Source organism: Danio rerio, chromosome 16 (genome assembly GCF_052040795.2).
Source record: "Danio rerio strain M-AB ecotype USA chromosome 16, GRCz13ab, whole genome shotgun sequence".
NCBI classification, from domain to species: Eukaryota; Metazoa; Chordata; class Actinopteri; order Cypriniformes; family Danionidae; genus Danio; species Danio rerio.
In genome coordinates this window covers 55242568-55270000 of record NC_141036.1, presented here as the reverse complement: position 1 = coordinate 55270000, position 27433 = coordinate 55242568, and the positions used below count along the sequence as shown (strand labels likewise).

The window sequence follows — 27433 nt, the reverse complement described above, 5'->3', positions numbered from 1 at the left end:
GCAAAACATTATTTAAGTAACAGTTCACCCACAATACAAAACTTATCACCTTCATGCCATTTGTTATTCTCTAATGCTCTAATACCCTCTCAGGTTATTGTGAAAATAAATACAGAACTTTATCAAACATACCTTCATTATTATCACCACAAAAATAAATATACACCATCCGTCTCTAATCAGCCACCGTCACAGGGTTGGTGTTATTGTATAGAGAACTGTGGCTGTTAAAAAAAACAACAACACATTAGTATCTAACACATTTGCATAGCCTTCAGATAAAAAAGAGAGATAAACATCACAAAGTATACCTCACACTTTTTCAGATATCTTTTGATTCAGATGTTGATTATTGATAATAAATCTACAAAATCAAACCTGTATCATCATTAGGCTGCTCAAATATGAATCAGTTGATTAATTTTACAGACAGGTGGCTGTTTACAACGCACTAAATTGTCTTTAATAAAACGGAAATGTTGTGTACAGTACATGCTAAGTTTAGCCTATAGTTTTAAGCACAATATCATGCGGGAGAAAAAGCTTGACTAAGATGTTCCTGACTACAGAAATAGCCTAACTTACTAACGTCAGACATCCCGAGTTGGGAAAAGTCATTTTCGGGGGATACAGAGTTGATTTGCGGGAGGTAGCGGGAGAGATAAGTACCTGAAGAGCAATGGGATGAGTTGCGCGCGACGTACCTAAAGAGCGGTGGGGGTGACTTGCGCGCGACGTACCTAAAGAGCGGTGGGGGTGACTTGCGTGCGACGTACCTGAAGAGCGGTGGGGGTGACTTGCGTGCGACGTACCTGAAGAGCTGGGAGGGATGCGGTGGAGAGGGGTGTGCAAAGTGTTTAATGACCAGGCGGGAGACGCGCGATTTCCAGGAGATTATCATTCATTTGCGGGCATCTACTTGGGCATCTGGGAGTCTCTGTGCATTTGCGGGATAACGTTAACGTTAGTCCCGCAACTTCCGGGAGACTTCTGTAACGTTAAATGTCTGAGAAAGTGCAAACGCGATCATTTAAAGACATTAATGTTAACAATTCGACTTTAATGGTTGTCAACGCTTAATATAATTCAAGCGTACGTTATCACGCGAGTCTATGGACTAACGGTATATGGACGGCCACGAATTAACCAGTTTAAAAGGGCCGCGGTGTTTAAAACAACCAAATTAACATACACGAATAACAAACAATCATATGTTTTAGTCAGGAAGCCTTTTACAAGTAAGCATGTTCATTTACTCACCAGATATGTTTTAGAAACTCTCCAGAGCTCATGGAAACCGTCCTGTGTTGCCGTTAGCATCCGGGCAGAGTAGGCTAACGTTAGGCGGCTCCGGGGATCCCTCGCTAGTTTGCTTCGAATTAAAGGAGAAGTGTCGATTTTATTTTACAGATGGGTAACAACGCACAAAATGGCATTAAGCGTGACAGAAATGTGTTGAACATGTACATTAGATGTTTTTATGCACTATGTATGCGTGAGCATCATAGACTGTAAAATATATAAAAAGAGCATATATAAAAACATTCTTGAAAAGAAGTGAATAGTAATGCAGTTAAGCTAGATACACAAACGACCATGAATGAACCGCAGAAGTTTAAAATTGTCACTCCATTCTAAAGTTATTAACTTAACAATATGTTTACAACTGTATTTCCTTAAAGAAAGTCAGTAAAATACCAACATTTAGGTAGTTTGACTCACCAAATGGCGTCTGGAAAATTCTTCAGTGACTGGGGCTGCATGAATTCCCGGATGTTGGAAATAACACCACCAAGTGTTGAAAAGATAACTCCTTGATTTCGCATTGAATAAAATCAATTCTAACTCTAATTATATTCATTTATCAAAATCTAACTCTTTAACGTCAACACTTTTCTCTGAAATGCTTCAACACCGAGAATTTAACTCTGATGAATTTGCTGTGCACAATTTCAGATTTTACCCCGTCGTCACGGTCAACTCTGCTCTCTGTCTCAAGCATGCCGACGTACATGTCGCCCCGTAGCGTTCGTTTTAAAAGTGAAATGCAGCCATATGTAACTCTGGCTGCATAATTTGCAATCTCCAATAATGCTGCAACTAACGATTATTTTAATAACCGATTAATCTGTCGATTATCTCTTCGGATAAAAACAAACAAACAAACAAACAAGAAAAGCATTATTATATTTTTCAAGTATTTCTCACGTGAAAAAGGAAAATTTTGCTGTATTTCCAATTATATTTTTTTCTTGTTTGTTTTAATTTGGCTGGAATAAAAGCAATTTTAAAATATTTAAAAACCATTTTAAGGTCAATATTATTATCAGAAACTAATTTGAGTAGTTCACCTAGTTAAGTCTTGAATACTAGCATCTTGAAAAATGTCTTGTCAAATATTATATACTGTCATCAATTTCTATTATATTTAGAAATGTGTTGAAAAGTTTCTTTCCATTACAAACAGAAATTGGGGAAAAATATATATCAAACAATTAAAATTTAACAGGAGGGCTAATAATTCTAACTTCAACTCTATATTTACTCATGTAAATGTTTTAAATATATGTATTCAGTTTTTATATTAATTTCAATAATATTAAACAATGTAAAAAAAAAAAGTTGACTCAACTCAAAATTGTAAGGCAACTTGCTGTAGAGCGTTGTTGAGTTGACTCAACTTTTAACCCAACTACTGCACTTGATTTGATTTAAGTTAAAATGTCCTTAAGCTGGTTTACTTACAAGTGAACATACCTACAGTACAAGTGAACATACACCACAATAATTTTGAATTGTTTTAATAATGATTAAGGCTTGCATGTTCTCCCCGTTTTGGTGTGGGTTTTCTCTGGGTTTTCCGGTTTCCTCCACAATCCAAAGAAATGCACTAGCTGAATTAAATAAACTAAATTGTCCGTAGTGTATGAGTGCTTGTGTAAATATGAGTGTATGGGTGTTTTCCAGTACCGGGTTGTGACTGGAGGGGCATCCGCTGCATAAAACATATGCCAGAAGAGTTGGCGGTTTATTCTGCTGTGGCGATCCCTGATAAAAAAGGGACTAAACATAAGGAAAATGAATGAATGAATGTTTATGGCTTATATGAGGATTTAAAGTTGTTCAATTAAGTCAGTATTTAAGTTATATATGTTTACTTACAGCTGCGCACATTCTTCCATCATGTTAGTTTCTTTTGCTCTGCAAGTGGTGTACGCACATAACCCCCTATTCTGTGCATAGCTACATTTATAAATGTGACGTGTGCTTTATTCAGGCCTTTTATAGAATAAAGCAAATTTTTAATTTTACTCAACATTTTACTGAATAAACCTAGTAAACATACTTTTGTTAATTATTTTTATGGATGCAAATTGTTGTTGTAGAAGAAAAATAAAAATATGTATCTAAATAAATAAATTAAAATATATATAAATAAATGTGTATAATATTATTATTATTATTTTTATTATTAATATTATTATTGCCACCTAATTATAGTTGACTTCTTGACAATTTAAAACGCAGAAGGCATTTCCCAGACAATATTCTGAGTCTCCAGAGCTGATACTTGTCTTTTTTTTCTTCTCATATGTTCACATGCTCACCTTTTACTGTCATCTCTATCAAGACCAGCAGTTTAGACAACAAAGAACTAGAAATAGTATTTCATTTTCTTTCATCATTGCGTTGTCTCGAATTATTTAATTGTGCATACTATTAATATAAGCACACATGTACATTTGCAAAACATTTCAGAACGCTTCAGATGATAATTATGCTTTTAATATTAGTTATCGCATGAAATATAAATGACTAGCACGCACACAATATGCACTACTTCAAAAAGTATTTTTTTTTCTATCAACAGATTGTTCTGGATTTCTTTGTTTTAACTGTGTGACACTGGCAGATTTCTAAAAGACAGGTACCATACAAAAAAAAAGCATATAATAGACAGCAAACACATTTTGTCGACATCTTTCATGTGATTCGCATGTTGAAATGTGTGATTTTTGTATGCGTGCACGTGTGCGCGTTTATGTAATGACATGATGTTATTGCAAATCCACAGATTTTCTGACACGTCCTCATAAACAGACACCCACACTTCACTCATTTTTTATTAAGTTATGCTGTGAAAATCAGTAATTGCTCATATGTCAGGGCAGTCTAGACTATATGAACTCCGTTGTGGAATTTTGACGGGTATAATATCGACTGGATGCGAGTCGGCTCAATATAGAGCTGAAGAAATGAAGGCCTTGCTAAATAAAAGTCCACTCTAGGTTTCTTTCGGGGTTATGACTGCCGTATATCATTTGAACCCATGACAAAAATTATCCATAATATTGGCCTTAACTTCACATTATCTGATATGAGTCATGCTTATTTGTAAACAATGCCGGTCTTGTGTTTCGCTGGGAAACAAGTCAGTCGACAGATTTGATCAGATTAAGCAACTACATGATAATCTTTGGCCCAAGAGTTCAACAAGTCAAAACACTGTGGCCAGTTTTTATTTTTATTATTTTTTTATATATTTATTTTTTGTTGTGTGGTTGTTTTTAGATTCTCTCAAATATAAAGTTTGTTTAACTCTCAATTGTCTGAAAGTTGTTTTACCTTTTATTTATTTTCAGACAGATTTTTACAAGTTATTGGAGTTTCAGCAATGTAGAATACAGAATCGATCACAGAATTCATTTAACAAAGAAAGCATTTTAATAAATATTTTAATAATTTTGAGGATCACAGAATTTGGGATGAGTGAATAAAAAATTAAGGCTGTGCTATTGAGTGAATATTAAATAAACACAGAATAATCACTTTTAATTATGGCAAATGTAGTGTTATTTTAATGTAAGCTGCTGTAAGAAAGTTTTTGACTCTTCTAAAGCATAAACCCAACGTAATATGTTTGCAGATATTTAAAAATCATACTAAGTGAACATTCTTGTTTATCTGAAAAACAATGCTGAAGTCGGATATTCAGGTTTGAAAATGTGCATTACGTGCATTACGGTGTTTTTTTGGTCTCTTTAACTTGCCCAATGCCAGCTCAGCCAATTAAATGTCAGCTACCCGGGTTGCAGTGATTTTCATTCATTCAGTCAGAAAAGCTCTCAAAATATGCGTCTGTGACTGAAATGTACCGTGCAATAACTGAATAATAAAAATTCTTCAAATGCAATGCTAATATATTTATACGATGTTACACATTTAGCATTATTTTTATTAGTAAAAGTTTGGAATTTGCTTGAAATATTTAAATGACAAGACACTATATAAATGAAGGCAAATAAATATGATAATTTGTAAAACAAACAAATAAATAAACAAAATAGAAAAGACAAACTAAAATATAAATAAAAATGCTAAATTTTTTTATTATTTTTATTTACTTAAATTTTAGAATTTGCTTGAAATACTTAAATGCCAAGGCACTCTACAAACTAATGCAAATAAACAGAAAGATTATTTGTGAAATAAATAAATAAATAAATAAATAAATAAATAAAGAATACACAAAAATAAAATGCAATAATATAGTAATAAAAATACAAAATCTTAAATCTTTTTCATCACTATAATTAAGCAATTTGCTTGAAATATTTAAAAGCCAAAGGCAAAGCCAAGGCAAACTAAAAATGAGTGCAAATAAATAGAAAGACAATTTGTCAAATAAATAAGTAAACAAAATATAAAAAACAAAATTTTCCTGACATGGGTTGGGGCTGGAAGGGCATCCGCTGCGTAAAAACTTGCTGGATAAGTTGGCGGTTCATTCCGCTGTGGTGACCCCGGATTAATATAGGGACTAAGCCGACAAGAAAATAAATAAATGAATGAATAAAACACAAAAATAAAAGGCAATAAAATACTAGATAAAATAGAAAATCTTAATTTAATTTGATTACTAAAATGTTTGCATTTTCTTTAAAACACTTTAATGCCAGGGCACTCTATGAATGCAAACAAATAGAAAGATAATTCGTCAAATAAAAAACACAAAAATAAATGCAATAAAATACTAATAAAAATACAAAATGCTAAAGTATAAAAGGTTAAAAAAAATTTCACCAAAATTTGAAACCATTCAACAATTTATTGATTTAATTATTTACTTGCTTTACATACAAACATGCATCTTATAATGGTTTAACAGGAACTTCTGCAATGCCAAATATTTGGCAGCATTTTCATTTCAATTTTTTTTTAGCTAGTTCCTTCTATCCTGCCCACACAAGCACACACACCATATGCCGTTTATGAATGCCATAATAATTGTATATGAAATTAGAGTGAATTACATAAAGCCTGCTCTGTGAGCTTGAAAACAATGGGCTTTATATCAAATATTGCACTGCATATGAGAAAATGTAATGAAATGCAACTCATTATGATAAAGAATTGCCCAAAACATGTTTTGCTAGAGAAAAATTTTGCGAAAGACATGGATATAGACTAAAAGTGTCTCCAAAAATAAAATAAATGTCTTTTACGGTTGCACAGGGGTAAATATGCATTGCACTTGTCTTTGTACATCTTGTGATGTTAAAAAGTACACACAGATTTGTAATGTGCTCAGGGTAGGGATGCACAATATTATGCATGATAGGTGTATAATAGTTACCTTTTAAAATTAGCATATTCTTGTATTGTCCTGACTTTTGTCTATTGGCTTTTTTTTTTTGGTGCCAAACAAGTTTAAAGTAGCCAACTCTGGCCAAAACAAGATGTGATGGCAGCTTAAAGACACCTCTCGTATGGAGAATGAAGTCACATGCACTGCTCAGGTGTGAGTTTTGCACAGACTTCGACAGAGTGTTAAAATGTTTATGGTTCTGTGGGTCTCGTCAAGTCTAATCTGATCTTTTATTTAGTATTTTATATTGGATTCAAGTCAGGTGATTGGCTAGGCCATTCTACAGCTTGATTTTTCTTTCTCTGAAAGCAATAGACAGTTTCCTTGGCTGTGTTTTGTTGTCTTGCCGATAAAGATGAGGTTTCATCTTTATCCTCCTGCTAATGTAGCTGTTGGACTGAAGCCGCGAATATTAATTAACACTGGCGAAGGGCAGAGGGTTGCTGAAGAACTAGTGAGAGATTTCTGATGCTTTCTGACCTTTCACTGTTTTTCACTGTATCTGTGTTATTTTATTTTATTACACATAACTTAGATTTGTTTTCTTTGATATATATATATATATATATATAAATATATATATTTTTTTATAGTTATTAACATCTGCTGAAACGTTTAAGTTAGCATCACATTTGTATACATGTTTTTTGAGAAAAATGTGACGTGTTCAATACTTATCTCCCACTATATATGTATATGTGAGCGATATCACACAAGTAACAGTGTAATATGGCTATATATCGGCACTGGTGGGAGGTGTGTGTTGCCTTAGTGTTCCGCCAGTGATAATCTACAGCCATGTCGCATTGTACGAGTGTGATATTCTGCTTAGACAGCAGTTTGTCGGCATAATCGTGTATATAAAATATAATATCAAACAAGGAGACTCTAAAAATCCTTTTGTTTGAGCAACTACAGTCTTCTGCCATTCATTCACATCTGCAGCTGACGTCAGAAAACTGTTGCTCATTTACAAATGTCACTTTAGAGCTAGTATTTGAATGATTCTCTTGCACAATGTCTAAAATAATGAGAAAACGTGATTTTGCTCACATTTTAAGATTATAAGGCTGAACAGCATGAAATGCCATCAGTCTACAGACATTTATTTCTCTGTTGCTATTGTGAGATCCTAATGATCAACCCAGAAAAAGCAAAGCAAACACTACCAGAAACGCTACCGTATTACTATGGTATAAATACAGCACCACAACATACAAAAGAAAGGAATCGATTTCGAATGTCGTTTACCTGTTTTATAATGAATTGATTAGCTGTAATTTGAAGTTATGCTGTTTTTTTTCTCCTCTAAGGGCTTATGCAGTCTCTGTCGCCATCTTGTGGCAGAACATCAACCATCTTTGCTTTGCTCAGTATGACAAGCTGATTGATACCGACTATTGAAAGTCTGAAATTATAAATATTTAAAATAGGCACTGTCCTAAAGAAACTGCATAGTTGCAATCTAAACAACTACATTTACACCTAAAAAAAGCCTCAAAAGTACATTATGTTGTCCAAAAGCTGCAATATTAGTCAAACTGTAGTGAATTTATTGGTCTGGTGGGCATAGATAAATTATTTTAATCTAGATTATTCTTAAAATCTAGTTTAAAATGGCTCATTTGAATTTTGCCAAAGGCATTCAGGCATTCATGTTTGCTACCCAAATAATAAGTCTTTGAGAACGGGTTTCTCAAGCCAGGTGGCGCATTAGACAAGGGGTTCATCTCCTGTTTTCAAAATGCATCACAAACTGCTTGGGAAACTGTTCTACTATGATAATTGGTGATGAAAATAAATGATGTTAAATAAGATGTATTTGTTAGTAAACAACTGTTTATTCAGTTAAACATGAATTTTGAACTATAGGCCTACATAATTCCATTTCTGTTAGTTCAGTTATGACTTAAGACATGTGGAGTATGCTGATAGTAGTGGCAATATTGAAGTAAACACCTCAATCAAACTATAACCGTCATGTAGGACTTTGCGCCATATTTTGCGACAAGATCCACACATGCGGGCCTTGCTGTTAGTAAAGGACCGCCCACACACACACACACACACACACACACACACACACACACACACACACACACACAAAAACCGCGAAATGCGGAAGTTTTTCTTTCTTTCCATTAACCGTGAGTTATATAATTCCATAACTTTCTCACCAGTCCTTACTCCTTATTTGCATCTAATACCCCAGCTTATCACGGGGGCATAAATGAAATGTTCATTAGTTAAAGTGAAACTGTCGAACTGCAGTTAAAGTCAGGCATCCTGCTGATTTGATTCAGAAGGGCCTTTTTTTTTTGTCAGACGGCTCACCGCTCAGGTATACATCACGCTAATATATCAAGGTGAAAGTCATCAGCTCGCGTTTAGACCCAGCTCCCAACCCAACTTTGAGAATAGATTAATGATATTTTTTTTATTGCGCGTTAAGAGTCTCGCATTAACACAGCATGTTAACGTCGATAACGGCCCACCACTAATATATACACACACACACACACACACAATTATTTAAAAATGAACAATATCCAGAAATGACTTTTTAATTTAAACAAGTTTCTATGCACAACAGTAGCATGAGTAAATAATGACAGAAATGTGAAGTGTGAAGAAGTCTACAAATAATGTGTCGGGAAGAAAAAGAAGCATAAAGCATATAGAAAGATCATAAAATGTTTTGTCTTCTTTAAAAAACGACCTGATGACTGTTAACTCCCACCACTATTTATACCATTCTCAAAAACTTGTCCTTCATCCACATAATTTGCAGATCTGCTTATGTGGGCTTGTTTATTTCTAACCCCCCGAAGTCAATTTCAGTTATTACAGCAATATCAAGAGACTCGGATGCTCCTCTTTATAAGTGAAATGACTAACACAACAAAAAATGAGTGCCATAGACCACCTGTGAACAGCAATAAATTAGACAACACCAGTTTTATAGAGCTGGAAATCAAGCTCATGCATCAATCCAGCCCTATTTTTATTTTTTTACCCGTCACTGTCCGATGAGCTTCATCTGCTGAGGTTGTTCAACTTGTCAAATTCATTCTTTTATTATTGACAACATGCACGCTCACATGGACAGACGCAGTGTAAAGGATGCACCTCCTTTTTCTTCTTCTTTGATCTTTTTGTTTTTCTTCCTCTTTTCTTTTTTTTGCCATTTTTCTTTAATTTTCCCCATTTTTCTTTTTCTTGTGTATTCTTTCTTCTTTTTCCTTTCCTTTTGTTGTTCTTTTTTTCTTTTTCTTGTACTATTCATCTTCTTTTTTCTTTTTCTTTTCCTCTTTCTTTTTCTTTATTGGTTTTTCTTCTTTTTTTCTATTTCTTTTTTCTTTTTCTTCCACTTTTCTTTCTTGTTCTTTTTTCTTCCTCTTCTTTTATTTTTATTTGTCTTTCCCTTCTTTTTCTACTTCTTTTTTTATTCTTTCTATTTTTTCCTTCTTGTTTTTTCTTCATTTTCATTTGTCGTCTTTTTTCTTCTTTTTCGTCTTATGTTCCCTCTTTCTTCTTTTTCCTCTTTCTTTTTCTACTTTTTTCTTTTTCTTCTTTCTTTTTCTTTTTTCTTTCTTTCCTTCTTTTTTTTCTTCTCTTTCGTAACTTTTTTTGTTGCTTTTTTTTACTTATTTCCTATTTTTTCTTCCTCTTTTTTTCATTTTTCATTTTTAATTTAATTTCTTTTTCTACTTTTCTCTTTTTTTCTTTTCTTCTTTTTACTTCCTTTTTACTTTCTTTTTCTTTTTTCAATTTTCTTTTTCTTTTTCCTTTCTTCATCTTTTTTCTTTTTTCCACTTTTTCCTTTTTTCCTCTTTTCTTTTAAATTTATCTTTTTTTTTCATCTTTTTTCCACTTTTTTTTTTCTCTTTTTTTCATTTCTTTTTCATTTTTCTTTTCTTTTTTCTTTTTCCTCCTGCCATTTCTCCTTTTTATATTTCTTTTTTTCTTCCTCTTCTTTTTTTAAGGACAGTGAAGACAGAAAAAATTCATTTAAAAAAAAAAGCTTTTCCCTTATCACTGTCCTATAAGTTTCATCTGCTGAGGTTGTTTAGCTTGTCAAATGTTTTTTTTTTTTTACATTTTTTTATTGACAACATGCAGACTCACATGGACCGACGCAGTGTAAACAATGCACCTCATGCAGGCATGCATGCATGCGCGCGTGTGTGTGTGTGTGTGTGTGTGTGTGTTTATGCATGTGGATGTTCGCTGAACGTCTCCATGCTGAGTTGTGTGCCCCTGCTCCCAGCACAATGAAATTACATGTTTGTGATCTTCATCTCGCAGACGTATTCAAGGCCCATTTATTTGGAATTGCTTTTAGTGTAATCCAATAAAGGCATTTTTTCATTTATTTCCATGGTGAAATTTCTGCTGAGGCGATGTGGGCCAGCATTTCCTTCATTAGCAGTAATAATAACAGTAATAGCAATAACCGCATTAAAGGCAATTATTACACTGATCCTCATCATCATCAACATCAATAATGTCAGAGTGTACAGCACACTGGGCATTAGTCATTTATGGAGAGGATTAAGTCGGAGGAATATTATGGAAGGGGGTTAATCGACAAAAACGCATAAGAAATGAGAGGCCTTCTCTCTCAGCCATTCTCTCAGCCTGTTGTGTACTGTGGAAATGCTGCAGGTGGGCGTATGATAAATCCTGTATCACAGTATTGTTAATGCTATACCATGGTAACGGTGGATATCGCAGTACAGTTATTTATTGCAGGTCATTCTGTTACTGATTCTTTTATGTATTGCTGTATTTGATATTTGTTTTGTTTCTTCTTGTTCTATCTTTTTTAATCTTCATCTTATTCTTCTTTTCCTCTTTCTTTTTCTTCTTTTTTTCCTTGTCGTCTTTTTCTTTTTCTTATGTTTTGCTTTTTTCTTTTTCTTCTTTTTATCATTTTCTGTCTTATCTTTTTCTTATTTGTTCTTTTTTCTTGTTCTTTTTCATATTTCTTTTTTCTTTTTACCTTTCCTTTTTCCTGTTTTCCCTGCTATTTTTCTTTTTCTTTTCATTGTTTCTTTTTGCCTTTTTTCTTCTTTATTAACTCTTCCTTTTTACTTTCTTGTTTACTCTTTTTTTTCTGTTTTCTTTTTCTTTTTTCTTTCTTATTCCTCTTTCTTTTTTCTTTTTCTTTTTCCTCTTCTTTTTTCCACTTCCTATTTATTTTTATTTCCCCTTTTTTCTTGCTCCTTTTTTACCTCTGCTTTTTCTTCTTTTTTCTTTTTCTTTTCTTTTTCATTTATTTTTTCTTTTTTCCTTTTCATCTGCTTTTTTCCTCTCTTTTCTTTTTTTCTTTTTCTTTTAGTCTGTTTTTTCCCTTTTCCTCTTTCTTTTTTCTTTTTACTTTTATTCTGTTTTCTGTTTTCCTTTTCCCTCTTTTTTTCTTTTTTTGTTCTTTTTCTTGTTCTTTTTCTCTTTCATTTTTTTGTTTTCCTCTTTTTCTTCATTATCCTATTTCTTTTTCTTGTCTTTTACTATTTCTTCTTTTTTCTTGTATTTGTTGTTCTTCTCCTTTCCCTCTTTTTTTCTTCTTCTTCCTATTTCTTCCTTTCTTCCTACCTCTTTCTTTTACTGCTTTGTCGTCTTCTTCCCTTTTTCTTGTTTTTCTTTTTTCCTCTTTTATTTTTATTTTCAAGTGTTCTTTTTTTTCTTTTGCTTCATTACCTTCTTTTTTTTAGATAAAAAATGTCTCATTTTTAATTGTTCGGAAAGTGCAATAAAGACAAAAATAAATCAGTTTTAATAAAAGCTTTCCTCTTAACTTTTAAATAAGAAACTAAAGGTTTCCATAAATCTTAGGCTGTAAAACTTTTCATTTTTTCTTTTCTCTTTTTGAAAAATTGATAACAGCAATTGTGCATGAGCGTCATATCAGAATGATTTAAGCAGAATTATCCGATGCTGAAGATGCAACATTCTGATCAAATCCTCCACACCCCCCCCCCCCCCTCAAAATTAACAATAGATATAAAACAATATGAGTGTTGCTCATTGCATGTTCCCTATAAATGTATTTTTAAAGAACAGTGGGCTATAATGTGTTTCCTCTAAATGATACTTTTTTCCCCATTGGTCTTCAAAAATAGTCTTAAATGTTACATTTGTCTTAATAAAATTAGCATAAACATCCAGTAAACATAAGAAACTGATTTCAAAAACTTTAATTGAAAGTCGTTGTATAGCTGATATATGTGCATACAGGCTGCAGCTCTCTGTGTATGCAGGTACAGTTGAAGTCAGAATTATAAACTCCCCTGTGATTTGATGTTATTCTTTTGCAAATATTCCCCAAATGATATTTACAGAGCCAAGAGTTTTCACAATAATATTTTTTTTTTCTTCTGGAAAAATTCTCATTTGCTTTATTTCGGCTAGAATAAAAGCAGTTTTACATTTTTGAAATCATTGTAAGGTTAATATTATTAGCACACTTAAGGAATATATATATTTTTTGATCGTCTACAGAACAAACCACTGCTACACAATGACTTGCCTAATAATATCCTGCCTAATTAACCTAGTTAAGCCTTTAAATGTCACTTTAAACTGAATACTGGTATCCTGAAAAATATCTAGTCAAATATGATGCACTGTCATCATGGAAAAGATAAAAGAAATCGGTTAAAAGGAGAAAAAAAAATACAGAGGGGCTAATAATTCAGGAGGGCTAATACAATTCTGACTTCAACTGTACTGTATGTGTTCACAACATGTGCACTTTAGTTCTTCAGCACTCTCTAAACTCTCCATTTATTTTGGATTGTCTTCAGGCGCAGTGTTGAATATCAGCAGTGAGATAACAAAAGAACAACAACAACGTCGGTCAGAGAAGTCGAACAGAAAGTCCGAAACAAGACCAAAGGGACCCGACGGTCAGAAGATCTCCGCCAACTGGCTACCTACACAGAGTCTCTGCGGCTTGCAGGAACATGGATCTGCAGCGATCGGCAGAGCAGCAAACTGGGGAGGAAAAAAATAAATATTTGAATATTCTCAGGCGCTCCTAAACCAGCTTAAATTGGATCATTTTATTGTGCCGCTCCACCCTGCCAAAATGCCAAGAGAGTGTGGGTCTTGGCGAAGGCCGGCACTCCTGAATCTTCCCCGCGGCCTGCTCGCCCCCCCACCCCTCTGCACTATCTGCTGACACAGAGTCTTGCCCCGGGCCGCCGCTCTCCGCATGGCCAGACCCCTGCTGTGAAAAGATGCACGGAGCTGGAGAGAGCTGGAGGCGTCCCAATGCACAACTGGCCAGCAGGCCACTCTCCGTGCGACACCTCGCATATGTGTATGTGCGCCGCTCTTTCATACAGTTCGATGCATCCAATGTTTATGTGAGTAAAAAGTATATGTTATTTTGGTTTGCTCTCTCTCTCTCTCTCTCTCTCTCTCTCTCTCTCTCTCTCTCTATATATATATATATATATATATATATATATATATATATATATATATATATATATATATACACTTTATCTCTCTATATATTTCTAAATACATTTCAGGACATAGGTATTTTTAGTTAATTTATTTAGCTTATAAAGTAAAACCTCAATGATGGCAATTTGTATACTGATTGTTTGTTGAAAGGTTAACTGGGTAACACTTTATTTTGATGGTCCACTTGAGAATTAGTAGATTGTTTGCGTAATATCTGTTGACACGGCTCCTTCAACATGTTTAACTGACTATAAGAAACTTTGCAAGTACTGTACATGTCAACTTAAACTAACCCTAACCCCAACCATAACCCCAATCTAACAGTCTACTTATAATCTAATGAGAATTAGTTGGCATTGTAGACGCATTGTAACTTAAATTCAACAAACCGACCATCAAAATAAAGTGTGACCATTTACTGTGTGCAATAGGGCTGGCCAATAAAACAAACATCTCATATCACAACATAAGTCATCTCATATCCTGATAGCTCTATACAGTATATATATACACACACACACACACACACACACACACACACACACACACACACACACACACAGTGTTTCCTCAAGGATTTTTTCCAGCTGTGGTGGCAGGCCTTTTTTACACAGATCTACCAACTACCTGTGGCATTATTTCAGTGACAAATGTCGTGAGCGCAGTATTACAAGTCGAGATTGCATTTATTTAATAGCCTACAAGCATGAAAATCTATTTGCATACACACCGATATCCTCTGCTTGTGCACAAAACTATACTATAAAACTATACGAAACTATAAAAATTGTAAAGCAGCATCATTTCTAAACCTTAAGATCAAAAAACAAATATTAAATTATTTAACCTCAGTGACCTCAAACCACTTTCTAAAGCATGTCATTAAGTGAAACACTAATTAGCAAGTAATTTTACTTTGCTTGCTAAATTTTAAAGCAATGAAAGAGTTTGTGACATTTGCTGTTACTTAGCACCCAGATAGTTTGACAACCAGGTTAATCAGAATAATTACTTTTTTTCTCAACAAAAAAACTTTTTTTTTTTATTTAAAATGAGTCATATTAAGTGTATTAAAACCTTGGGTATGTTTATGCTCCTAGCTTCTAACTGCAATAGAAGTTGTTTCATGCGATTTGCATATATGATCACATAAGTAACCACAGATTGTGTCCTGAAAATCATTAAACACAAAATGCAATGTCTCCAAAAATGTTTTTATTTTAAATGAGGCATATCAAGTGAATTAAAATCTTGTTGTTGATGCCAAATTTTGACCCTACCATCCGAATGTCACAGCAGAAATCGAGACTGCGTTTTTCCAATCTTCTATTGTCCAATTTTGGTGAGCCTGTGTGAATTTGTAGCCTCAGTTTCCTGTTCTTAGCTGACAGGAGTGGCGCCTGGTGTGGTCTACTTCTGCTGTAGCCCATCTGCCTTGAGGTTGGACTTGTTTAGAGATGCTCTTCTGCATACCTCAGTTATAATTAGTGCTTATTTGAGTTACTGTTGCCTTTCTATCAGCTGCAACCAGTCTGGCCATTCTCCTCTGACCTCTGCCATCAATAAGGCATTTGCGCCCAAAGAACTGCCGCTCACTGGATATTTTCTCTTTTTCAGACCATTCTCTATTAACTCCAAAGATGGTTGTGCGTGAAAATCAAAGAAATTCTCAAGACCACCCCGTCTGGCAGCAACAACCATGCCACATTCAAAGTCGCTTAAATCACCTTTCTTCCCCATTCTGATGCTCGGTTTGAACTGCAGCAGATCCTCTTGACCATGTCTACATGTCTAAATGCATTGAGTCGCTGCCAATAGGCTGATTAGAAATTTCATTAACAAGCAGTTGGACAGGTGTACCTAATAAAGTGGCCGGTGAGTGTATATGATCAAGTAAATAATTATCAATTGTGTCCAGAAAAACATGAAACACTATGAGACAATAATATAGTTTCTTACTTTACATTACATTCTTACATTACTACTTCTCTTTTAGGTAATTTGGTAGTAGATCTTTACCAAATTGTAATTTCATATCGTTATTAAAATGCAGACTAGATTAAACTGATTATAACCAGTTATTGTAGTTTGGGCTCTGCTTTTAATCGCCCCAGTCAATTTAACACACTCATTTATCTTTCATCTTGTAACCTGAAGTATTTTTTTTTTCTATTCAGTCCCCTGCACTTTCTCCTTTCATCAAACTTCTCTCATCAGTTCATTGTAATTGGCTCATTAGATTTCTGTTAATTAGCCTATAAAGCCTAATGTTTTTAAACCTTTTCATAACATTCTGTTCTAGACCTTTTCCTTTTTTTCCCATTAGATCATTGTGCATGAATGAGATTTTTAGTATTAGTTTACATTGTCTTGCGTCGAGTTCTGTAGAACATGCACTTTTTCCATAACGCGGCATTGAACAACAGTGACCTTGTCTGCATTTCATGCCTTTATGCCTACAAACTGGGGGAATATTGCATTTAAGCGCATCTTTCAGTCGGGCTTTGTTGTACGAAACGCATCACATTCCACTGCCTCCCAATTTAGAGTCTCTTTGTACGTGTCAGCCGCAGCATTCCTCCCTCGTATTTAACTGAGAGAAAGTTCTAAGAGTCAGTTTGTTTGTAAAACAAGGCAATTTAAACGAGCAGCTGGCACCAGAGATCAGCGTCTAACAACACTTTTTCTGCTTCCTCCCTGATGCGGTGCAGATCGATGTCTAGACATACATCTGTTGGTGTGCCCCGCTACTCTTCATGGAACGATGCATTGAGAGGCATGCATTGAGCTTGTGTGCGCGCGCGTCTGCTCTGTTTGCACAGACTCATTTAAAAAGAGCCAGATCCTACAGAGGGCCGCTGAATGGCAAATCAACAATCTGTTTGAAGACGCTCCAGTCAGTTGTGCGTTCTCTCGTATTGGTTGATGGTAACTTACTAGAGTGGCCAACTCTTGTAGAAAGGGCAATCTTGCTGTCATTTTGATCTGACAAATCTATTTGTGACTTTGTGATTTTGGCTGATATTGGAGGTATTTTTACTTTTTTTAAATTTTTTTTTTATCTTTCCCAAATGATGTTTAACAGAGCAAGGAAATTTTCACAGTATGTCTGATAATATTTTCTTCTTGCTTCTGTAGAAAGCCTTATTTGTTTTATTTCGGCTAGAATAAAATAAGTTATTAATTTTTTTTTATTTATTAGCCCCTTTAAAAAATTTATTAGCCCCTTTAAGCTATATTTTTTTCGATAGTCTACATCTATATATATATATATGTATGTGTGTGTGTGTGTGTGTGTGTGTGTGTGTGTGTGTGTGTGTGTGTGTGTGTGTGTGTGTGTGTGTGTGTGTGTGTGTGTGTATATATGTATATATGTATGTATATATATATATATATATATATATATATATATATATATATATATATATATATATATATACACACACACACACACACACACACACACACACACACACACACACACACACAACTATAGTGTGAGTGTGGATGTCATAATGTGTGCATCTGCAATGGTCACATCCCAATATATGCATGATTGAGTTGGGAGTACATTTAACCAGAAACCACTAGTCAAAACACATGGGATTTGTGGAGACACTGCTGAATTGAACCATAATAGAGTAAAAGTTTCAATTTTTTATATGTTTTTAAAGCATTTTAAGTGTTTAAATCATTTTAAGGAAACATAAGAAGCATAAAGAAGTTTAATAAAGATACAGTAGATTGAATATTTGTATAATGAAGAATATGCAATATTATTTTACATTAAATTCTTCAATGTCTATAGCTAACTAGTGTTAGACTCTCCCCAGAAAGCACTGTTTATTTCACTTTATTATTTGCTCCATTATAACTGTAGTTTGTTTATTACATGTATATAATACAGTGCATAAAATATATTTATATTTTATCCAGTAACTCTAAACAAATGGCTTTGCTAATAGAGCTATTTAAGTCATCTAGTGAAATAGTATTTATATCGCAATATATATCGCACAGTTAAAAAATATCGCAATGTCAGTTTTTCTCCATCATTGTGCCACCATAGTTTGATGTCGACTACTAGTTGATCTATTAAAATAAATGGCACTTCAAATTGATCAGATGGCTTAAACAGAGCCAGAGTGTTTGTCATATTAATGAATAACTTATTAGTTATGCCAAGAAAAAAGTATGGCATTAAAATTCAAGTTTATTGGTATAGAGCTTTTCATAATGTTCATTCCACAGCAGCTTTATAATAAGATGCACTTAATTACATTAAAATCAAAACATAAGAATGAGTATAAGGTGATTAGTAGGGCCAGACAGACTTTGCGGATATTTTTTACTATTAAGCAGATTTATGTGTAATGATTTTAGGAGTGTCATAACTAAAAACTTAATAAATTAAATAAAATTAACCTTTTTTAATGTTTACAATGCAAATCCAATTAGATCCTCTTATTTGGTAAATAAAGCAAGTCTCTCATATAATGTATCAACTAAAAGACTGAACAGATTACTTTACAAACTGTATTGTAAATATAAAGAACATTTTAATATTTCTATTATATCACAATAATATTAGTGAAATTAATTTATAAACTGAATAAATATAAATGTTTGTTCAACTATACACACATTTACACAAACACATGGACTCAATGATGGGCAAAAAATCTGTGGAAATCTGCAGATTTCTGCGTGCGCAGATTCCGTGTGGGCCTAGTGATTAGCATAGGGAGGACATTATACTGTATATACATTACCCTTTCAGTTATAGAATGTATTGTGTGCTTTTCAAAAAGGTAACGTTTATGTGAATGAGACATTTTATTTTGATATTCCCTTTAGCATATTTTATTGATTTTAAGTTACTAATTGACATTGCAGTATGGATAGACTATGGTAGTTGACATGTACTTGCAAAGTTTCCTATGGTCAGCATCAGCAGATATTAGGCAGACAGTCTAATGCTCTAACGAGAATCGGTTGGCATTTGTTTGCAATGCAACTTATAGTCAATTAAAATAACGTGATATTAAAAATACTTTATTATGACTAATATGCATATGAAATGGAAAACTCAAACCCAAAGAAGTGAGTCTGTTTTTCAAATGCAGCATTGCTTCAGATGTGGAGGCGTGTAGTCCCTTTAAAGCATTACCAACCGGCGCATCATTCCTTTAGCTTGCCTGGCACTCCATCTCTAATCCTTAAAGTATTTCACTTTGACATACCCAAATCAATTTGTTGAAAATAATGCACAACACTCTGTTCCGAGTGGCCAATTTGTAAGCCGCTAACTTTCCTTAGACTTTGTGCTTCTGTTCAGGCCGCAGAAGCTGCTTGACGTGCATATGAACACATCGTCAGAATCCCATCACTTTGTGAGTGCAGGAACAGCTATTGTTTGGGATCGATCAGTTCTTGGCCCAGTTCTGGAGGCTTTGTAAGAGCCTTTCGCAATTCAGCATCCTTTCACGGAACCTCGTGTGCGACATAGTCATAGATTTTTCCCCCAACTCAACTTGTGACCACGTTTCCTTACTTTAGATTGACCCCGCTGATCCTCCTTTGTGCTGGAGCGAAGATTAGGAAGCGAGCAAGATGGGCTGAGGGGCTTGCCAGCGGCTCGGTGAGTCTTATTCGTGCCTGAAACCTCCCTCCTGCAACATTCCCAGTTCCGGCCCATGCCAGTCTATATGACTTATGGAGTTTGGGCCTTATACTGCCAATCCCACTTAGAGTGCATTTTTCTGATAAACAAAAGCACATTCAAGCTTTAGCTTCTCATTTCACACTGTGTGCTTTGGCTCGGGGCAATGCTTTCCTGGAGCCCTTGGCCTACAGTCCAAAGAATGGCTCCAGTTGGCTTTCCTTTAAAAAAAAAAAAAAGAAGAAAAAGCAGCCACATGTGGAGGATTAGACTCCATCTTTCATCCTCCACGCTCTCTACTCGCCCTCTTCTGCCCAAGCCCACCGGCTCCCCCTCAGCGCTAACGCCTCAACTCACGGACACACAAACACCCACATGCCTATCCGCACCTCCAGCTCTCGAGCGAACTTACCTCAGTCCAGCTCATCTGCGCCCGAACTGCAGTAAGAACTTCTTTGGCAGCAGCAGAAGCAGAAGTGAGTCTATTTAGGGCACTTACAAAAGCGAATTTGCATTATCGGTAGTGCCTGCGCTGGTCTGCTCTGGCCAAATTCACAGCTTCGAAAAGTTTACAAGAAAGTTTCTCTCGTTTCCTTTCACCGCCCACTGGCCTTTGTGGATGCATCGGAAGCATTGTTTGTGTGCAAATAAGTCGAAAACGCAGTACTATTGTACACATATGGTGCTTCTAACAAGTGGATTGCTGCACTTAACATATTCCGTACTTTAAATGCATGTAACCTGTTACATGAGAAACAACATGCGCCAGATGGAAAGATAGTTCAGTGCATGACAAACATGACTTTTAATACACCCACTATTAAAAACGCATCGCCACTGATCAGACAAAAGGCGACCCTATGCTAACCCTTTGTCTTCAACTCGACAGGAATATCAGAGCGGTTATTAGAGGAGGATGTGAAATGATAGCTGTGTTGCAGGTTGACCCCCAGGGCATGGGCTGTCTCTGGGAACAGATGTGCCACCCACTCGCAACAGTTGTAGTCTTCCCACAATGCCCTGGTGGGTGTAGATTGGGCAAGAAGAGGACAGAAGATAATGCTTTGGGTAAACTGCTTGCCTGCTTGTGTTTGGGACTTCTCGGGCAAGAGGTCGGAGACTCTTCAGCAGGTCAAACCTTTAAGGTTATCTCAGGCCAAATGGGAAACAATTGAGGTCTGTGGAAGTTAGGGATGGGTGATATATACTTAAATTACATTGCAATATTATCTGGTAATAATTGGTATTATCTGATATTTATTTATTATGATATCAATGACAATAATCAATATGTATGTCCTCTAGGTCTGTGCAATTAATCAAAATTTAGTTGGGCGATGTCGACCAATTTGACATTGTATGATGTCTAATGTGAAATATTGCAATGGACGATGGCATCGTCATTCTAGGCAGCAGTTAAATTTAATTATTCATGAATAATTAATTAATTCATTACAAATTAATTATTTGTAGCCTACCATTTCATCTACCTGACCAGCATGGTCTTTGTTTTACCCATAAGTAATCGAATCATAAATAAATAAAGATAAGTTACACACAAATTACCGCCTGTCAATCACTTTTTTTTTTCCACGTGACTCGGGACTGATCTGTGTCGTTATAATGAAGTCCACAAACTTGGTTGGTATAAAAGGTGCCCAACCAACAGGAACCAACCAACAGTATCTGAGGTTTTCTCTAAAATTACTACAAAGTACAAGCATGAAAGCGAAAGATTAAGCAGTGTACTGACGCTGTGACACGTTACCTGATAGATTTAAAAGCCTGAATAGTCGTTAGATAGAGACAAGATTAATTAAATGTCATGGTTAACAACTATAGTGAGATCCAGTGGTACATCCTTGATAAACTGTCCAACGTGCACTGCTCTTTGTAGTTTTGTGCTCAAAGCACCTCATACTGATTGCTTGGAGCTCAGACGTATGCCAGAGTGTGTGTGTGTGTGTGTGTGTGTGTGTGTGTGTGATCATGTGATGTGCATTTTCAGCAGTATAGTGTGCGGTATGGAGAGCTGTTCAGAAATGCTAGGTAAAATGTGGATCGTTTTCATTCTAAAATGTCATTTTAAATCGACGACATATTAGTGTAAACGATGCCATGTGTATTTTTCGCGAGCGGGTTGCTGCTGTGATGGGGGCTGGGTGGACGATTGCAATGCTGGCTTAGCATTGTGATGTCTACCCGCCATTGGCGATTAACGGTGACATCTATCGACCCAACCCTACTCCCAATGATAATAAAGAAACATTAATTGAGAGAAAACAATTATTGCGTTATATCCTGCCTTAATTCCAGTGGTACGCATTGTTCCAGCGCAAAGCTCAGTTTCACATGAAAATTTGTAAAAGCTTGTACTGTTTTTTTTTTTTTTTTTGCCTATAATCCTGCAGAGCTCAAACATAATCAAACACACTGAAGGAGCTTTTCAAGCTTTTCAGGATCATATGATAATTGAAAATAAAGTTTGAGACCTCTGAAACCTTGTTGTGAACATACATTAAAATGTTATTTCCATTTAATTCATACTAGATGGCGCTCTTGCGCATAAATTCAATTCAATTCATGTTTATTTCTAGAGCGCTTTTACAATTTAGATTGTGTCAAATAGGGCTGTGATTACTTGAAATTGAGTCGAAAACGTGATGTGAAACGTTGCAATTAGCTAATCGAAAGTGCATCGATATAAAGTATATATGTATTATTTAATTTCCCCCAATCCCCCAACCAGAGCAAATGCGTGACTGCCATCTGTGTGTGACAGCCTTACTCGCCAATAGCATAAGCACACTTTCATTCTACCCAATCAGAATTGCGCAAGCGAATTATGTGGAACGCCCTCAACAAACAAACAAACAAACAAACAAACAAACAAACAAACAAACAAACAAACAAACAAACAAACAAACAAACAAACAAACAAACAAACAGGAAAGCGAAGATGAGTGGGACGAGGACAATTGCTGCTTCGGAAGCATTTATAGATGAATTAATATCAAAGATAAACAGGACATCAGTAATATGGAAATATTTTGGTTTCAAAGTCACAGACACTGAACAAAATCTATCTTTTTAACCTGTTAGCCAGCACTCTATTTTGGGGATTTACACCTACCTAACTTTAAATAGTAACAGTTCCTGACTCCAGTAAGCTACAAACACATATTATGTATCATTGGAAAGAAGAAGAATTGTACTGTGTTCAATATTTGTTTTTCATATACAAACATAGTAAACATTAATGTATCTCCCTAATTTGAGTTCAACTTGTTTAAAGAAAGGTAATGTCATTTGATTTGTGTTTACTGTTTGCTCTAGAGAAAAAAAAGAGTGTTTTATTTATGAACATTTAAAAACAAGTTTGAATAAATGTAAATTAAGTAGGTTAATATATTTTCAGTTCCTTTTTCAACTAACACTCACTGCATTTTAGTAGTAAGAAGTACAGTATATTAAATTAAAGCTTGTGTACAAAATGAAATTGCAGATGAAGTCGAAATCGCAATATCTGTTAAAAATAAAAACAAATCGCAATTAGTTATTTTCCCCAAACCGCACAGCCTAGTGTCAAAGCAGCTTAACAGAAAAGTTCTAGTAAATTGAAACTTTGTCAGTCCAGATTTCAGAGTTGAAGTTCAGCTTAGTTCAGTTCAGTGTGGTTTCATTTTCACTGCTGAAAGTCCAAATATTTAAGAGCAAATCCATCAATGCGCAGCTCCACAAACCAAACCAAGCAAGCAAGTGGCGACAGTGGCGAGAAAACATTTACCAATTGATGAAAATGAAGGAAAAAACCTTGAGAGGAACCAGGCTCAAAAACTAAATCGCACATGTTTAGTAATAATTAATTTAACAGATCAATTATAGTTTTTTTGTCTTTTTATCGTGAGGACAATTTTTACTGGTATATGTCAAACAATAACATATAGTCCATCTCTAGCGGAAGTATTAATACATTGTTTGTAGTCAGCTTCTGGAAAGTCCACAGAAATGACCATTTATGGCATAAATGTAATTGGATGCGACTTACCAAAGGCCAATCTCAAGACCAAGGCGAGCTGATAGCCGATTCTAACGTTTCATTCCCGCATCATTAAATTGGATGCGCTGGGTGACAGCTTGACTCTTGGGGAACATGGCCAGACTGATGAAATGAGATCATAAGCGAGATAAGCGTTGTGAGTGCAGGGACTAAGTGGAATGAACGCTGTTGACACATGAACCGAGCAGTTGCACACGACTTTGTGCAGAAATTCGTGTGTCAATACAGTCGCTCATTTTCTCTGATCCCTTCGCACGGTCCCGCACCCCACCGGCTTCCCTCTGTACGCCAGTGAGTGAGAGTGGATTATTGGAGTCTTTGGGCTCGCAAGTACCTATTTCGCTGAACTTCCTCGTGCCTTTTATTTCCAGGTATATTGTTCTTGAGCGGGGATCTACGGTGCTTATTTATTGTATTAGGGAGCAGTGATTGTGTTTTATCGTCCAGGAGCTTTATTGGATGTTTCGGCCAAACCCAGCAGGTTCCTCAAGACTAAAGAAACTACTTATTAAGAGTCTCTCCCACAATTTTTCCTCTTTCATTAGAACTTTTTTGTGCTGTTTAGCCACTTAGAACTGTACGAATCTCTTCTGCGAACTGCATAAAATGCTTAAATTTCCCAGTTTATCATCAGTGTTCAAGGTGGGTGCGTCAGCATGTCCTTGGTGGCCGTTCCAAGAGGCGAACAGAAGGGACTGCCGCTGCCGAATGCACATTGATCAGCTTCGCTTTCCACCCCCTACTTATTTATTTAATCTTTTCAGAGCTAGATTTGTAGATTCATTCAAACTCTTGAGATCCCGTGTGTGTTATTCCCAGAGGGCAGAAATTAATTCCTCCTCCTTGTCGTCGTCCTCCTCCTCCTCCTCTCTTTTAGCAGTAAGGTGCAGTGGGCTCTCTTTCTCTCCCCTCAGAGAGAATGCCGAAGAGGAGGAACCAGTCCTGAGGGAATCTTGTCTATATAGTATTTCATCCACACTTTAATCCGCTGCTGTGTTGAATGGTTCATAGGGAATAAAAGACAAAGCTTTTGTTTATGATTCTAATATTAGCCTCTTGGCATTTCTTACATAAATGAGAGCCTGCCCTACGGCGGCACTATTGATTTCCCACATCCACAAAAGTCAGCCTCCGTCCTTACAAAATAAGGCTCAAGAGATTACGGGGAAATAAAAAAAAAAGCGAGCGGGGATGTATTTCTGTTATTTTGTCAGAAACGGATTGACCGCTAATATGAATAATTCAGACGGCATCTTTACTTTGTGGGTTGTTGAAGAACCTTCGTCCTAGATTTGTTAATTATGAGAGCCGTGATACTGATAACAGAAATTAAGAGCAAAAGTTAGTTATTAGTCCCTCGCTTCTTTAATAGTGTCCTTTCCACAGCAGCACCGACGCTATTCGTTTTTTTAAAATGCAAATACGCTTTATTAATGTTTCTGGCGGGTATATGTCCTTTGTTTACTTTACAATGAAGCAAATATATTCAAATCCCACATCAACGTGTAATCCTGATCATAACATGCAGATCGTTCCCCAATTCAGACATGCAAATGAAGCTATTAATAAACTAATAAACGGCAAATGGCGTCTCTATTAGAATCATTAAGAAAATATTAATCGTAGATTACACCTCCTAATGCAAAAAGCATTTGCATTTTAGAAAACCACGGACAAAAGCTCCCCGCTTCTTTTATTTTGAGGAAGCGCTTGGCAACCCTGAAATCAGCGACAGGTCTTAGAATGAAAGAACGACAGGAAAAGATAGAACTGTAATCCCAATCAATGCACTTCATAAAGCACCTTCTTCCTAAAATGTGTGACTAATGTGCACAAATCTCTGGGTTTAAAAGCTGTCAGCGGAGATGGCTAGAGTTGTTGCTTTGCCATTCATCTCCTCGACGTAATAAACCGACTCGTTTGTTTGTTCTGTTTGCTTTCTTCCTTTCGTTTTGTCTTTCGTCTGAGCAAATGTACCTTGAGGTCTTGTGTAGGGTTTCCCTTTTCAAGCTGAGCCTCGACAAGCCTGCGTGCTTCGTGCTTCCGTAATGACATTAAACAGGAACATTTAAAGGGCTTTCGGCGAGAGCCGCATTGTCTGCTCTGAAGGCTTCCAGAAAGGGCTTTTATTATGTTGTGGATTTAATGCCAGTGTGTGTTACCTGATAACATTAAAGCAGAGAAGAACGAAGCAGGAATATTCCCACGCTGGCAGGGCTTCAAGAATATTGACCACCAACAGGATTTCGGCTGATGCTGGGCATGTATATTCATGGGCGCAGAAGCGGCTGATTACCGCCAATACAGAATTATATCTGGGGAGGTTTAATTCATTAGCTCTCATTTCTTTTTATCTAGCTTTTGAGTGCGAGGTTAGCGTGCCGGAGCCGAGCTGGATAAATATTGTTTGTTGCCGTCTTCCAGATGGATGCATCCGCTAGACGCTCGTGCCCTCCTTGTTTTGTTGAGCTCTCCTGGTGATCTTCGAGTTCTGTTAAAAGGAGCGAAACAATGACACATTAGTGAAGTATTGTGTTCCCCTGGGCGCATTCAATATTTCTTGCTTTGTTTTAAAACTCATTCGAGGACCTCAATCAGGGAGCGTCGGATGTGGACTTGTTCAGGTGTGCTTTGTGCTAATGTGGTGCCTTTTTTTTTTTCTTCTTCCCCCATCACATTTTCGGAAACCAAGTAAATTAAACTGATAAAATGAAGTTTACTTCCAGTTGAATTGATAATTCCTCCAAACCCAGGAAAACCAGTCATTTTCACAGGCGTGTTGGAGGGAGAAATAATGACAGTGTTTCCAACTTGTTTGATCATCCCTAGCAAATCGGAATGGTAAATTTATTCCGCAGGTGTTGCACATGGAATAATGTTTTAGCATAATGAGGATAAGATGTTGATGGGGTACAGTACTCAAGCGCTCAGTATTTTAGACACAAAAAGCCCCCCGTCATTGATCCATGCTGAATGCCAGCAATATATTTACTCCAAGGTTGTTGTTAACCATCAAAAGTTGGGTTTGGTTTTTTGTAGGACTGAAGATTCATTTGCAGGTTGTATAATTGCAGGCGCCCTTACACATTATGGATAAGGCCTGAAACATGCTTTGTGCAGCTTTCTCAGGCTTCTGCAAAAGGTGTTGGCGTAAACGTGAATTTTTTTTTTGTTCATTCTTGTGAATTACTCTTTTACTTCTAGAACACAAACTCATCATGCCGGCTTGTTTATAAGTTAGCTAAGAAACAGGAGGTCAAGGTTTGGCTGGTTGTCATGCTCATTTGCTCCTGCTGGTAGAGCATAATTAAACCATTTTGTTGGCTTAAAATGCCTTTGATACATTTAGCTGAGCACTATAATATTTGTTGAAATGTATTATAGTGTATTTTATATTACATAGTGTGTGTTTGTGAATATAAACATTAGCAAGAGTGCCTCTTTTCTCAATGTCCGCATGTGAGCTAATGATATCAATTGTATTAATAGAAGTACAGTTAATATTAAATGTTTAGATGCCAAGAAGTTAATATTAAGCTTGTTACATTTTAGACATCATGTTTTTAATATATATTTTTACCAA

The 27433-nt window shown here is 35.7% G+C and overlaps 1 protein-coding gene across 4 annotated transcripts in view; it reads left to right on the top strand.

Moving 5' to 3' along the window:
* The window catches only part of LOC147833511 (uncharacterized), a 144785-nt gene that overhangs the window by 37285 nt on the left and 80067 nt on the right, over positions 1 to 27433 (top strand). For all 4 annotated transcript variants that reach the window (XR_015512198.1, XR_015512199.1, XM_087288286.1 and 1 more), the window contains one exon: positions 13459 to 14022. Coding sequence is in view for 2 of the 4 variants with exons in the window: in XM_087288286.1 (XP_087144412.1) it covers positions 13894 to 14022 (129 nt within the window). In the remaining 2 variants the exon portion in view is untranslated. The remainder of the gene's footprint in view (positions 1 to 13458; positions 14023 to 27433) is intronic.